Source organism: Typopeltis vanoorti, chromosome 6 (genome assembly GCF_054136105.1).
Source record: "Typopeltis vanoorti isolate ZY-2024b chromosome 6, IOZ_Tvanoo_1.0, whole genome shotgun sequence".
NCBI classification, from domain to species: Eukaryota; Metazoa; Arthropoda; class Arachnida; order Uropygi; family Thelyphonidae; genus Typopeltis; species Typopeltis vanoorti.
The window spans coordinates 156,729,065-156,745,621 of NC_143554.1; the positions used below are offsets into that span (position 1 = coordinate 156,729,065).

General features: G+C 36.2%; 1 protein-coding gene across 1 annotated transcript in view; it reads right to left on the reverse strand.

Moving 5' to 3' along the window:
* Positions 1–931: 931 nt before the first annotated feature.
* The window catches only part of LOC150106134 (uncharacterized), a 35,459-nt gene continuing 19,833 nt past the window's right edge, over positions 932–16,557 (reverse strand). Inside the window, exons 14-20 of the mRNA XM_090394497.1 lie at positions 16,045–16,115; positions 14,319–14,436; positions 12,493–12,593; positions 7,298–7,342; positions 4,991–5,251; positions 2,338–2,550; positions 932–1,085 (exon numbers count right to left, since the gene is read on the reverse strand). Of these exons, the coding sequence (XP_090250623.1) occupies positions 1,071–1,085; positions 2,338–2,550; positions 4,991–5,251; positions 7,298–7,342; positions 12,493–12,593; positions 14,319–14,436; positions 16,045–16,115 (824 nt within the window). The 3' untranslated portion in view covers positions 932–1,070. The remainder of the gene's footprint in view (positions 1,086–2,337; positions 2,551–4,990; positions 5,252–7,297; positions 7,343–12,492; positions 12,594–14,318; positions 14,437–16,044; positions 16,116–16,557) is intronic.

The following is a 16,557-nucleotide window of genomic DNA, read 5'->3' on the forward strand; positions in this document are numbered from 1 at the left end:
ATCATATACAAGAGAGATAAACCAAGGGATCCGACAGGGATGTCCCCTCTCAGCAACTCTTTTTAGTATTTACTTAAATGAAATAATAATAAAATCGAATAAAAATTTACATCAAGGAATTAAACTTTCTCCTACAGTGAACGTAAACACTCTCCTTTTTGCCGACGACCAAATACTAATTACAAATTCTGAAGATAACTTACAACAGAAAGTTATTTTAGATCTAAATAAGATAGCCAAAGATTATGGTATGATAATATCAACAGAAAAATTAAAAACTATGGCCTTCAAAGGACAAGATCCAGCAAAAACTAAGATAGTAATAGATAACAAGAGCAGGTGAATTCATTTAACCACGTAGGATGTATGATCACATATGAAAATGAAAAAAGATAAAAAGGTAAAAATTGCAAAATATTTAAAAATAACAGGAGTAATTAACTGTATATTTAAACCAAACCTAGTTCAAAAACAATCCACGCTAAAAGTATACAATTTATTAGCCCTACCAGTCGTAATGTATGGAAGCGAAATCTGGACAATAAAACAAAAACACAAACAAAGATTAACAACATCAGAAATGAAGTTTATGAGAAAAACTGCAAAGTATACCCTATTTGATCACAAAAGAAACGAAGAAATTATGAAAGAAATAAACCAATAACCAGTAATAGAAAACATTAAAAAATATAAACATAAATGGATGGAACGCTTTCAAAGAATGAAAACAGAAAGATTACCAAAAACAAACTTTAAAGAACAAGCCATTAGGAAAAAGAAAACCAGGACATCCTCTTAAACGATGACTTCTAAGTCCGGAACAGTCCATGCTAGGCCTAAATCCTTGATACGCATGATGATGATTAAATACAATTTACTCTCCTATGAGTTACACGTATAATCTTTCATGCAGCTGCAAATAATGAGCGAATAGTTTCAAACATTTTATTGATAATTATTCCAATACACCCAATTTACATAGGACTAGCAGCAGAATAGAACAGACATCAGAACGTGAGATCTATTGCCTTCAGGGGATTGATGCTCAAAGGATTTGTAGGTTCAATGCTTCACAGTTCATCCACCTGAAACACACAAAAAAGCTATTTACAATACCATGAAATTATCTTACTCAAATGACTACAGTAAAATGCGTATATCTTAGATGAGCCATGAAGTTGTAATAAGCAAGAGTTCACTGCATCAGACTTTTTAAAGAAACTAATATAATTTTCAACATTAAATACAAAGTGCAGAAGGCTTCATTGATGTTAAAAAAAAACATAATTATGCCAATGCAAGGTATTATTTGTCAACCGAAGACATCAGTAGCCGGTCTCATAATTGCTGGGGATGATTCCTTGCAAAACAGATAATTCGGCAAGTGAACACACGCAACCATACCCGCTTCGAAAATGGATAACCGCGACTTATTTTAGGTGGAAAATGAATTTCATCACCTGATGTGACACTACTTTCCAGCTAATAGGAGGTTCGAGGTGGCTTTAATAAAGGTAAGAATCCTACTCTAGAGACCATATCTGACATCCAGATTGCGAGTGAAGTGAAAGTATAAAAAAATATAAAAAGAGCTTAACCCAACCATGATGCTAATGTATTATTACTATGGTTGGACTCTTTTTATATTTTTTTGTACTTTCATTTACACAAGCAATCATACGCAATCTGGAGGTCAGACATGGTCTCTAGAGTGGGATTTTTATCTTTATTAAAGCTACCTCGGACCTCCTATAAGCTGGAATGTAGTGTCACATCAGGTGATGAAATTCATTTTCCACCTAAAATAAGTCGCGGTCATCCATTTCCAAAGCGGGCAGGATTATGTGTGTTCACTAGCCGAATTATCTGTTTGCAAGGAATCATCCCCAGCAATCAAATATACCAACTACTAACATAAAAGTCATAAAACAATCAGATGTAATATACTGTTAATAGCAGCTTAGACATGAATCTAAAAAACGAACACAAAGGACTGGTGTGAGAAAAGAAATGAAAGACAAAAATATCACATATTTTCTTTTCTTTATTTTTAATTATTATTATTATTATTTTATTTTATTTTTATTTTTTGAGATGGTGGTTAAGGCACTAAAAACACTGAAATATTTTTTGGTGCTTTAACATTTTTCCGCAAAAGACTTATTAGTGTAGAGAATTAGTTTTAAATCAGCCACACTAATTTTTGAGATTGCGACTGACCCCTGTCCACAGTCAAAGTGCATACGAGTGGAGTTTTCTATTTTACCGCACTGTCACAAGTGAGCACATGACTGCGTTCTCGAGGGGTGAGAAACCCCGTCCGTATTCAATACTCACCGTCAGAGACAAGATGAGAGTATCATTCTTGAGGTACTCGCTATCCGAGTGTTCGAGATCTGCAAAGGGTATCAACTTCGTCCATCCACAGCCACTGTTTCGCACGTCCGTGGGACGCTGGAAGTAGCGCTTCTCAATGCCGTCTAGCCAGGGGTCAATAACAGCACGAATGCACCGAGATCCCGTTTTCTGATCCATCAAGCGAATTGTTACCTGCAAAAAAGAAACACGTGACTGAAAAACATGAGTTGAGACTGATTTGAAATTATGAAGGGAGGTAAAAGGAAGTTTCGCTCAACGCGAACAGCATTTATTAATATAAGATACAGAAGAATGTAGTGCTTTCATAAAGAATTCTGCAAAATCCTACACTTGGAGTAATGACGAAGGTGTTTCCAAGGAGTCTGATATTCTCAGTGGGACGGAGAAAAGATTTAACTTTTACTGTTATTCCCGTATGAAAAAATGAGAAGAAAATAATAATAAGAAAAAAACGTCAAAATCAGTCTTAGAAGTACACTCTCTGTCCAAAAAGAAACAGATCTTTTCGAAAATAGAAACTAGAGCTGCCACCTGTTGTATCTTTTTGTTGTCGAAAGCAGCAGTCTTCATTGGTGTTGTGTCAACTGTTTATGACATTTGTTTCATTAGAAGCCGAGTTATAGTGCCGAGAGTGACAGTGTGTCTTAACGAACGGTCGGAAAATGAGTTTCAAACAGACAGCTGCGATTAACTTTTGTGTTAAACTTGGTAAACGTTTTACCGAATCGCATCAAATGCTCCAATAAGCATATGGTGATGAATGCTTATCCCGTCCTCAAGTTTAAGAGTGGTTTAAGCGATTTCAAAGTGGTCGTGGCACGCTTCAGGATGACGAAAAGCCGGGCCGTTCAAAAACTGGACTGAGCGAAGTTAGCATCCAAGAAGTGCGTGATTTCATCAAAGAAAATCCGATTTCGTTCGTGAGATTGATTGAAGATTCCAAAATCAACTGTGCACAACATTTTGACCGAGAGTTTGGTCGTTCGCAAATTGAATTCGCGATTTGTTCCCCACAAGTTGGGGAAACAAATCGCGAACAAAAAACTAAACCCAAAAAATAGGGTTTAACTGCAGGTGCCTCCAAAGAGGGGAAGTTATTTTATGGCCACCCTGTATTTACGTATATTAATGACAAAATATAAATCGAAAAAAATGTGCATTTCAGGTGATAGATGAATTAAATCAGGGTGTGAGACCACCTTACTTGAGAGGCCCAGGATGGTTTGAAAAAGCTCTCTAGAACAAGGTTTCTAGATGAAGTAAAAATGAATAACATTTAAGAAAATAAAACTTCTTCCCTGAACCACAAAGAGTTGCAAATATACTGTGGGATGATAATAACATTAAAAAAAAGTGGAAAAAATTCATTAGGAGCTTCAGACTACATTTCATAGCGACGTTTCCACTGCTCTTTCTTCTTCAATTCTCAAATGTTATTACAAGCATTTAAGATATTTTAAAATATTTTAAACTTTCTCTTAAAGAATCTGAAAACAGTACAGTGTTTCTCAAACTTCAGATTACCGCGTACCCCTTCTTAAATTTTCATTATTACCAAGCACCCCTAATTGATTAAGTAAAAATTAATTAACGAATTAAAAATTAATCAATTAATTAAAAATAATGAATTAATTAAAACTATTATTAATTGCAATTTAATATCTATTTTATTTGAATTTATATGTTCATGTAAACAAAAAATACGATTTTTTAAAATTTTGGTTCTCTAGAGATGTCAGACGACACTCATCAATTTCATTTGATCCAGGCGCAATATCAACGTTTTCTTGTTGCTTACCGCTACTTGTATTTGCTATATTGCTCTCTTTTGGGGGTTTTAAAAATCCAGTCTTTAACCAATGATTCATACATAAGAATTTGAAAGCTAAAAAATACTGTAGTTACTCGAATATAACTTTAACTTTTTTCCCAAAATTAAAGCTAAAAAATCGTGTTGCGAGATATGCGAGAATTTTCGGAAACTAGAGTTTTCAGAAAAAAACTGAAAATAGCGTGTGACTTATCAAGAAGCTCCTACTCGCTATCACTACTTTTGGCATTGAGAACAGTTTCTTTGTGTGCATCGTGAAAGTCATCTACCCAAATAGCATCATCTTCTTTGGCATTATTTCAAGCAAAAATTACCATTCATTTACAAGACTTGAGATGCGTAGATCAGCGAAGAATTACATATGATTGGTCCGGTATTAACAAAAAATCGCGCGAACCAAAGACAAATTAGCATTTCAACAGTTGAGTTCAAATGCTAATTCCCTTCAACCGAATTCCATAATATATGAAACACATTCACTATATATTTCTTAGTTTTAACACGTTAACGAAGGAGGTAGAGTCAAGCAAAACCATATGTCCCACGCAACATATGTTTTTGCTTGGTCTATACAGCATTTTCTGTTGGAGAGGAGATGTGATTCATTAGTTAGTGCCGTTTTATCCCGGTTGTCTCTAATTGCACTGTTTGTTGAAAAATATAATGACTCCTTTAATTATACATAGCCGAAAATTGCCACGTACCCCTTAACGACCTTTCGCGTACCCCCGGGAGTACGCGTACCACATTTTGAGAAACACTGACATAGTACATACGAACTTTTTTTTTAAAAGGCCAATCCAGCTTCGCATCGTATTCTCCAGCCCATAAGACCATGCCAGCAGTGAGATAACGATTTTGATCGTGTCCAAAGCCATTGAGGTACACCCCCAGGCCAATTCTGTAGCCAGGACTCCCGACGTATACGGGTGCTGCCAGGCGATAGTTCATGTTATCCAACGTCTTCTTTGTCGTATAGTTTTTGATCTTCCAAACGAACTTCCCAGGTTCTTCAACTTCAATTCTTTCTACATCACGCGTCTGGAAGCAAAAAATAGTCACTGACTAAAGAATGCTTAAATTTAATAACCAAACATTTTTAGAGAATAATGTCTAGAAATATTAGATACAATTAAAAAGTGTTCAGAATGGTTCATAAGACCCATGGCCTAAACTACATAATTATTACATAATAAACTAGTCGATATTTCAGTTCTTAGGGGGGGGGAGGACCTATTACGCCCTATGTCCAAAAAGAAACCGAACTTTCCGTAAATAGAACGAACTATTGGCGCAATCTGGTGCATCTTTTTGTTGTCGAAAGCGGCAACCTTCGTTAGTGTTGTGTCAACTGTTTATGACATTTGTTTCATTAGAACTTCTAATGAAACAAATGTCATAAACAGTTGACAGAAGCGAGTTATAGTGCCAAGAGTGACAGCTTGTTTTGACGAACGGTCCGAAAATGAGTTTTCAAACAGAGAACTGCGATTGACTTTTGTGTAAAACTTGGTAAAAGTTTTACCGAAACGCATCAAATGCTTCAAAAAGCATACGGTGATGAATGCTTATCTCGTACTCAAGTTTACGAGTGATTTAAGCGATTTCAAAGTGGTCGTCACACGCTTCAGGACTAAAAAGCCGGGCCGTCCAAAAACTGGACTGAGCGAAGTTAACATCCAAAAGGTGCGTGATTTCATCAAAGAAAGCCCGAATTCGTCTGTGAGATTGATTGAAAATGAATTGGGGATTCCAAAATAAACTGTGCACAACATTTCGACCGAGACTTTGAGGCCTTCGCCAATTGAATTCGCAATTTGTTCCCCACAAGTTGACCGACGACCAAAAAATGTATCGAATTGAACACTGCAAGGAACCTCATTAAAATCTCTCGTAAGGACTCAAACTTCCTGGAAATGATCGTTACTTGGGGCGAAACGTGGTATTTTGAGTTTGAGCCCGAAACAAAGCGCCAGAGTGCCGAGTGGAGACCACCAGAAGAGTGGGATCTGAAAAATAATCGCTTGGAGAAGTCAAAAGCAAAGACAATGCTGATTTGTTTCTACGATTCCAAGGAAATTATCCACAAAGAATTCGTTTCTCTTGGCCAAACGGCCAATGGTGAGTTTTATCTCGAAGTTTTGAAGCGATCGATAGCGAGAATTCGTCGCGTACGGCATGAACATCGTGACGACCGACCGTTCGTCAAAACACTTGTCACTCTTGGCACAACTCTGCTTCTAATGAAACAAAGGTCATAAACAGTTCACACGACACTAACGAAGGTTGCCGCTTTCGCCAACAAAAAGATTCAACAGGTGACGCCAATAGTTTGTTCTATTTTCGAAAAGTTCGGTATCTTTTTGGACAGAGGGTGTATTTACCAACTTCCTCCTCTAATAACTCAATAATTCAACCCCTTGGATTAGAATGACCCTTTTTACCATTGCCACAATCTTCCGATAAAGAAATGCGACACCATCCCTTAAATTTAAACCACATTTAACCTAATAAATGTTGGGAGATATTCGCGGTATGGGATGTGCTATCAGAGAATGAGATTAAATAAAGCAAAATAACAGGTCTGCAATGTGAATTCCCCTTAATAAATTCGGCTTATTTCAGCTCATTTTACAAGCATACTTATAACCGATAATCCTCTAAAAAGATTAATACGATTTAACTCAGGGATCCCTTTTAGCAAACTGAAGACGAAATTAGCATACAATGAGCCATTCAAGCCTCAATTCGCTAACTTTCTTCTTAATAGAGTAAAGGGGGGGGGTTCAACAAATAAGAACCGAGTCAGACCATACTACTTTGAATCTGTGTAAGATGCATTAAAAACGCGCCGTGGAGAAAAGAACTTTGTTGGACTTTAAACGCAATGATTTCACATATTGCTGTAATAGAAAACTTTCTTCCCATTCAGCATGGACAAACAGATCCCTGCTTTACAGCAGGGATCCATTTTTCCATGAATCTTAACATCAAGTCGATCAAGTCAAATCTTAACATCGAGTCAATCCTTCTGAGAGCAGAATATTAAAAAAATGTCAGTATGGTTGTTATGATCGAAATAATTACCTGCAGCTTGGACTTAGACAGGATGGCCTCTCTTCTTTCTAAGTTCTGAAAGATTAAAAAAAAATGAATTAATTGAGGAACAAAGCAACGCATCAGATAATGAAATAAACCTTAAGTTCGTCACAAATGGAATGAAAAACACGCAAACGCAGGGTTCGTCTATTTTCACACTTAGTCTTGCCATTCTTGGAAAAACTGTAATCTATATTTTGACATCGGGATGGGAAATCAAGTTCTGCTGGGCGAAAACGCATACTGGAATAGCAGGAAACGAGAGAGCGGATCAGTTGGCTAAAGAAGCTGCTAGAAACAAGTCACCAAAATTCGAAATCCTGCTATAAAAAACACTTGCAGAAGAGAAAAACCTAGACTTGTATGAAGAAGAATGGAAAACATCAAAAAACGGATCAGCAACAAAAGAATTCTTGCCAAGCAGCAGAAGCAGATTCTGGCTGAAAAAACACGCCATTTCTCCAGCATTAAGCACGCTAATAAAAGGACACGGAACATTCAGACACTACTTACACAGATTCCATATCCTGGAATCATCATGCATCTGCACTCCACACCTTCAACAGACTGTTGACCACATACTTTACAACTGTCAGCTATTGGACTCCATCCGGATGCCCCTAATACAACACGTCATCACTTCCAGAGACAAGTGTCAAGACAGAGACTTATCAAAAACTATTACATAGAATTAATTAAATTTGCCAATAAAATCAACTTCCAGTCCTTGTAATCTAACATAAATACTGATATTATGTGAATTATACTGTATAGTGTTAATATATGTATATATAAAAATCTAAATGTAAATATGAAAATTGATACAAAAATATAAATAGAAATGTTAATCAGTACTTGTAAGCTACATGTAATATAAGCATTGTAATGCAATGGAGCATGTAGGAATAAATTACTTCCTGGTAGGGTTACTATTGGGAGGAAAACAAAACACACACACACACATTCAGCTACTATTGACAGCTCAAAATTCAAAACACACACTATGGAAAGCAATAATAGGGCTAGAAAAAACAGCACTACATCCCTGGCATGCCTTCAAATAAATCTTCAACGCTCCATAAAAGCTGTAAATAACTTAACACAACTTATTAGATCGAAAAAATATAGGAATAGCATTAATACAAGAACCCTAGAACATCAACTACGAAATATGCGGCTTTGTAAGTAATTTTCAAAGATTTTACAAAGGATCTGAAAGAAAGAGAGCTGCAATACTCGTGGTAAACCCAGAAGTCGAGGCAATATTAATTATCCAGCACACTAACGAGGACTCGGTACTTATTGAAATTACGTACAGAGGGATTAAAACTTTTGCTGCGAGTATGTATCTCGACTGTCACACCGACATAAAACACGACTTAGAAAAAATGAGCAACATCGCGGAGTTTACCACCAACCACGGCCGAATACTTGGAATAGATAGCAATGCCCATTCGGTATTATGGTTTAACGAAAACACAAACAATAGAGGGGAAAATTTGGAAGAGTTCACAGCATCAAATTCCCTACACATACTAAACGACTACTGTAACACTCCATCATTCGAAAATACCAGAGGAAATACCAAATACCTTCATCGATCTAACAATGGTAAACGGCACTATTTTACCCCGTGTTTCTGAATGGAAATACGAAGAAGAGGAAAGCTGTTCTGACCATCGCATAACAAGTTTCATTATCAGTAACAAAAATGTAAACGGAACAGACAACAAAAACCATCGCATTAACATCAAATACTTCATCAATAAAACCAACCTAGAGAAATTTATAAGAGCATTAAAAAGATAATTTTCACTCTTAATCTCAGAACATCCCTTTAATGCGAACAGCGAAAAACAGCTCAGCTTAGACAAAAACCTAGCCATCTGGGCATCAGCACAAACCGATATAGTCTTCGTTGCTTCTGCACTCTCATCAGGTCTAAAAAAATCCTGCGATTAAACACTCAGAACAACCAATCAAAAGGAGAGTAAATTTACCAAATTTACTCTCCTCTTCAACTAGAACTGATACGTATATAAAAAATACTTTGGATTTCAAAAATAAAATTTCAGATCTTCATTTGGACGTTTCTGATATCATGATCAGTTTAGATGTTTCTTTATTTACAAATGTGCCTCTTTCGGAAAGCATTGAGTTACTACAACAGGAATTTCCTTCAGACATTGTAAACGTATTTGATTTTGTAATAAATTCTGATTATTTTTTCTTTAAAAATAAGTTGTATCAACAAATTGAAGGAACAGCAAGGGGTAATCCTCTTTCTCCTGCTATCTCCAATTTCTTTATGGAACATTTTGAACAATGTATCTTTGACAACATTTCTCCCAGACCTACTCATCGGTTCAGATATGTCGATGACATTTTTGCTGTATGGAATGGCTCTTCGGATGAACTTCAACAATTTCTCACTAAGTTAAACGCATTTCATCCTAGGATCAAGTTTACCCTAGAAGTAGAATCAAATAAGCAGATTGCCTTTTTAGATCTTCTAATTCTTCGCCAACCAGATGGTAACCTACATTTCTCAGTCTATAGAAAGAAGACTCATACAGGCCATTACATCCATGCGGAATCTTATCACCACCCCAGTCAAAAGGAAGGAACTATTAAATCACTGGTTCATCGGGCCCACTCCTTTTGTTCTTCAGACGATCTATTACAGAAAGAACTACAATAGATAACTTCTTCTTTTCTATCAAATAGTTATAAGAATTGCTTCATTAAACGAGCTTTGAGTAGCTTTAATATGTCTTCATCTTCAAACACAGAAGAAATAACGCGCATTACTATCCCTTATGTATAAGGCATCAATGAACGTATAGCAAAAGTTTTAAAACCACTGAATATTTTTGTTGCCTTTCGGCCGTTTAGAAAAATCTCCACCTTTCTCACTTCTCCTAAGGACAAGCTTCCACATCTTAATCATCCAGGTGTCTACCAGATTCCGTGCTCTTGTAGATTATCTTATTTCGGACAAACGGGAAGATCTGCCTCTATTCGGCTAGAAGAACATCAATCTTACATTGAATACTTTAAACCTGAGAAGTCTGGACTTGCAGAACATGCCATCTTCACTAGACACAGAGTTCATTGGAGAAAGACAAGAGTCCTTCACAAAAGTCAGTTTCTCATGGAACGCCTTTATAAAGAAACATGTGAAACTCTGCTTCATTCTCCTAACTTAAACAGATCCCATGGTTTATGGGAGATAGTACTTTATAAAGCAGCTAATCTTTCCTAACTTTTTATTGTATTGATTTTTTTTCTTTTATTTATGTTTTATTTATTTTATTTTATTTTATTTAATTATTATTATTTTTTTATTTTTTAGGAAAGTTATTGACCTTTTTAGTTATCTTACACCAGCTACTTAGGTGGGACTTTTTGGAATTGTCAGTTATTGTTTAATTTGAGCTTAATGCACTGAAGATGCCTGTGACACACAGGCGAAAATTATACTATTAAATAATATTTGTACGTGAGTTTTTTCCGTTATTAATTTTGTATCGATATGTCTACTCACGGTATACCTCTTTAAAACTTATGTATAATTCTAGAACTAGTTGACCTCTTTTGTCTAACCCCTTCCTGATGTCATCACGCTATAATTCTGTATTTTCTTAGACATATATATTCAGTTACTCTAATTTTCTTACTGAGACAATATGGATTACGTTTATCCTTTTGCTGAGATAATACATGAATACTTATTAATGTAGAGTAACAAGCTCATTCTCATTCTAGTCTGACATATACTAAAGTCCTAGTATATTTCTCATTAATCCCTTGAACTGTTCAGTAATTGAGCAATGATTACAGTTACACATGATTTGAATTGAGACGAGTTTTTACAGTAGCCTTTGACTTGGGTTTTCTACAATGGTCTCTACCCTTTCCGATATTTTTCCTTCCTAGGACGAACTCTTCTATAACTTATCCCTCCTAAGTTCTTTTGGCACTAAGATGGGCTTTCACAATCTTTACCTTACATTCTTCAATCAAAGACATACTTAGGATCATCTATTCTATGGCTGTGAAATTCACCACGTGGGCACTGACTTCTTTATAGAATTTTCTTTCTCTCGTCAGGATCATTGGAGTATGAAACATACTGACATTATCTTCTTTCTTTTTAACTAAACGGCGTCCCTCGTTTCTTACAATACGAACACGGAATCGAAATCCCGCACACTTTGTTTCCTTATTGAGTCGGACGTAGAAAACTCCTAACCCGTCACTCAGGAAAATCGCGTGAGACCTATCGTGAAGAAAGCTCTGAGGAAAAAAAAAACCTTTTTAGGGTGGGTTCCTAACCCTTTTATACGATGATCCCTACCGGCACCTTCTTCAATTTCTTTTCTCCCCCTCCTTACTGGAGTCGATTTCACTGACCAATCAGAGTGGCGTTTTTCTGCCAAAACATCCTGCGGTCCATGTGCACTCGACTGATACGTGACGAAGTCCCAATTCGGGAATTATGACCTTGAGCTTTGGTTTTTGTTTAAGCTAACCTCTATGTCATCTATACTAAATTAAACCCCTTTCCAAAATTTTCTAAGAATTAACTCGAATCTTTAATCTCTTATTTCAAATGTCAAAAACTAGCCTTTCACGTACAAAATCCTATGAGTAATCTTCTTTGCTTTACTTAACCTTATTTTATCATATCACAACTGTAATAAAATTCCCTTTTTTTTATTTAGTTCAACAAACAATTTCAGCTATATTTTTAACTTGGATGCAAGCATATTTTTATTTTTGCTTTTTATTTTTGTATTCGTTACTTTTAAAGGCTCTTAACGATATCTGCTTAGGAACAAGCTTGCTTACTTAGTCATCTATACAGGGTTTTTATTTCTTCTCTTGTTACATCGTGATAACTGCAATTTTCACATTCATAAGTTATCAGGGTATAACAGTATTCTCTCATATCTACAGATAACTGAAATGGCCCATTTCAGTTTATTATGCTGTAAACCGAAATGAGATATTTCAGATTTCGTATTGAATCATAAATAATCTAAAACTTACTGAAGTATCGTGTTTTCATTATATTTGAAAAGAAATGTTAAATTCCAACGCTTTTATTGCACTGTTTTGGAGTCAGCGCTTAAAATCACTGTTCAATCTCACAATCGTTCGTTCTAAAGCAAACTCACCCAAACACCCACTTCGCCCAATAATGATGTTTGTACCTCGCTCCGGCAACGCTTTTTAACCTGCCCATCGGAAACCTCTTCTTCTCTCGTACCGCTGGAGGCTGAAACAGAAATATTATTTTATGATCAGGTTCAGGATTTTAAGAAAGAAAATATACTCGAGTAAAATAGGAAAAATTACTTCATGGTAATGATTTCAATGATGGAATAACAATAATAACAAAAGTAACTAAATCGTAATTTGGACGAAACATAGAAAATCAAAAATTGTTCTAACTGGACGACGCCATTAGCATACTGACGAAAGAAAGATTGTCGTAGGCACCCCTCCTAATGAGAGCTGTCGGAGTTTTGTGCACGCAGTTTGAGCGCAGTTCTGCCATGGTTATGGGAGTCCTCTCCGTTTTCAACAACAGCAGAAAACGGAGAGGACCCTCGTACTCATGGTGTAATTAAAGCGTAATTTAGAGTTACAGTTGAAGCAGTCTATGAGGGCAGTCTGTTATAATTCTCAGTTACTTTGTGTGTTCCTCTACCTCGTTTGCAGGATGATAAACCCGTGTGTGCGTGTGTGTTTGTGTGTGTTTGGATGAGACCAGGTGAAGAGTCGCTACAAAAAGTTGGGATTCAAAACTGGGTCCCTTCAACCAAAAGAACACCGTGGAGAGCAAATAATCTACAGAGGCTCTTCCATTTTCGGCAATGGAAATTTTATAGCTGGTATTCTCGGAGTGGATAGGGCTTCACTATTGGTCAATGCTCACAAATTAAGGACAACAAAATTTGACCTTCTCTGGCCCACGGCATTTCAGAACTTTGAGCATTATAAACTACGCACATAAACAAACACAATCATCAAATATTCAGAGAAGTAAGTTTCACAGATCATTTCCCTTAAAATTAGCTCTATTCAATTTTATATTTAGAATTTGGGACTTTAAGGCAGCACTGTTCTACTAAAATGCGCAGCAATGTTTTTTTTTTAATTGCTGCTAATAAGTAGTTTGACTAATCTGATTAAACGATGTTAGTTTACACATGAGAATGGGGGAAACTTGTGGAAGCATCTTTTCTTTTTTCTTTTTTATGATAGTTTATTGAAACAGTTGTCCAATGTAGCTTTAACTGAGCTCGCTTTAGAATTAAAAGTTATGGCTTAGAGTTCAGGTAAGGTCATAGCTGCCTCTTATTTTAAAGCCCAATTGTTCTTCCCAGAAGTTGATTACCATAGAAAAATGAAATTGTAGATTGTTTAATAGCATTGTGCTACATTCAAGTTTCCAGTGAGCATAGCGATGTATATACCTGAAACCGTATTGTCCCATCCATGAAAGCGGTTGAAGAAATGAAAAGAACACTTGCATCTTCGCCTTTTTTTCTTTACACGAAACCATACGTGTCACATCGGAAACCATCTATTCTAGGACGATGATTGAAAAATATGGTTATATGTAGAAGTGAGAGCTCCCTACGATTTCTACGTGTTAATGGTATTGCATCGACTGAAATTTATCCAAAATTAAAAAAAGTGTACGGAGCAAACGTAATATCACGGGCTATTCTGGACAGTCGTTCTCTTCAATTCTATGATTCTCATCTCTTTGAATCGCAGTTAAGTTGAAACTGGCTGGCAAGAGATTTGCAACCAGGGGCAATGTGCGTCAATATCCTGAACAAGGAAACGCCAACGCATTTCGTGTTGCAGCTCATAATTTTTTTTCTAAAAATTATTTTTCTAAAAACTATCCACGTGTTGTGAATGAATGAACGAAAGCAAAATAAAATAAAAATATATATAAAAAAAGAAAAACCTAATTGGATCTTACCATCTTCAACAATCTTTTTACTTTTACTACCTAGAGAGATGGAAGAAATTTTAAGATGATTCTTGAGATCTCTTTTCATGATTATCGTGTCTGGCTCTGCAGAAGCCGATACGGCCGACTAGAAAGGATAAACAGAAGTCTACGTTTGGTGCGTGGAATCTAATGAAACAACAGTGTCTCAGTTGACTATACAAATCAAGAATTGTTTTGTTGGCCATAAAAAGTTTGATTTAAATATTCAAATATGCAAGAAATAAACAGAAACAATGAATTATAAACCTATTTTTTTAAATTACTTTGAACTTCTATATTAATGTAATAGAGAGGTGGTATATTTTTCCGGACTGACTACTGAATGATACTGCTCCAGTTAGTGCAATTTTGAGTCACTAAGTGTAAGTAGTGAAGATCGAACAGTGCCATTTACTGTTTATTTAAAAGTTTTAGTCTAATTTCTGAATGATGATACCTCATGAGTGTGATGTCCTTTGCGAATTCTTCTTCTTCAAAAAATAGAGCGTTCGAAGAAGAACGGGGGGAAATGTTCGAACTCACTTTCGGAGAGGATACAATCAGCAGATCTCAAATATTTATTGCTTTTACTACTTCAGAAGTCGAGTGGCCATTGCTGCTTTGGGACTTCCATCTGACAGTAAAACGAATGAATGTGTGACACGGATCAAGAGCTTGTCCAAGAACACAAAGTATGTGCACTGTTTGTTACGAAGTCAGTGGACATCAGAGTGTGAGGAACAAACAGCCATGGCACTCACCTCAATAAGATATATGACCTCCTTTCGCTGCGACCAATGCAGCAATCCTACAGGGCATATTTTCCACAAGCGTACGATACTGATCAATGGGAATTTTGGACCATTCTTCCTGCAGGCATGAAATGAGGCGCTGAACTGTTTATGGGACAGATGTCCATTGATCTCACCTGACGCTCCAGTTTATCCTACAGATTTTCAATAGAGTTGAGATCGGGACTCTGAGGAGGCCAGTCAAGTGTGATTGTAGTGCATTGTTTTGCCGACACAGTGTCAGTTCCGTAGAAACGCCATAAAGTAGGAAGCATTGCATTATTCAGAATGCACAGATACCTCTCGGAGCTCAATGTTCATGGGTGTATGAAATCACATGTGAGTGCGGGAAACCATATTATGGTCAAACTGAGAAGTCCATCCTCCTGCGTCTCGAGGAACATCAAGGGGGGCATCGCTTACAACAGTGCCACGATGAAGTAGAACGCCGCATAGTAGAGTCTAAAGAAATTGTCCTGGACTCTCATCACATAAACAGTAAACTTAATTACAATTTACCGGACTCATTTAGCTCTGCTATCAGAACTGGGCAACCCTTGAAGTCACACGCTCGCAGATACCTAATAATAGAACTTTCGCCCGGACTGTAGCTACAGTTCACACTTAACTGAAGTTTATATTCGATTTTGTAGTGGTACAATTTTTTTTCTGTGTGGTGTTTTTTTATTTTGCTTTCAATGTTCTTACGCCTGAAGAAGTCGGCTTTCCGACGAAACATGTTGTGTGTTAAATAAATTAATCGTTTGTCTAATTCTCGGATTTCAGTCAGTAAAAAAATATGAACATATCTTCATACCTAGTAAATACAACGGACTATCATATATATATATATATATATATATATTCATAAACTGGATGTGTTACTTAATGGACACTCTAATAAATAAAAGTTTTCTTCTCACCTCTTTAATTCTTTGCACCCCGAGGAGGATGTCCATTTGTCCCGCACATGACATCTGTTCTGTATCATCACCTACCAAAAAAGATCAAGTCCACAAAAATAAGGTTTTAACACAAAGCAATCTCATTTAATAATTTCGTTACAATAATTGAATACAAAATTCATATTTATTCTCCATCTGCAGTAGTAGCAACATAAAGTAAATTTATTTTTTAAAGCAGTTTTAGGAACTCTAACAGCAGCTTGTTCGGAATTGGCTTACGAAATGATCATACATTATTTCACAGAATAACTTACATATGGATGGGGGAACAAAATGACATATTTTGTGAAACACATTATCCGAACTGTTATCTCTGTAAGTGAGGCGTTAATTTCCTTAAAAATAATACAAAACCTTAGCAATGTTTTACAATGTAATTCTTTTAAACTAAAGCTCAATACAAATTACTGATTGAGATGCTATAGACTCGATAGTCACTTCGTTCTAATACATTTTGCCCACCAGCAGAAT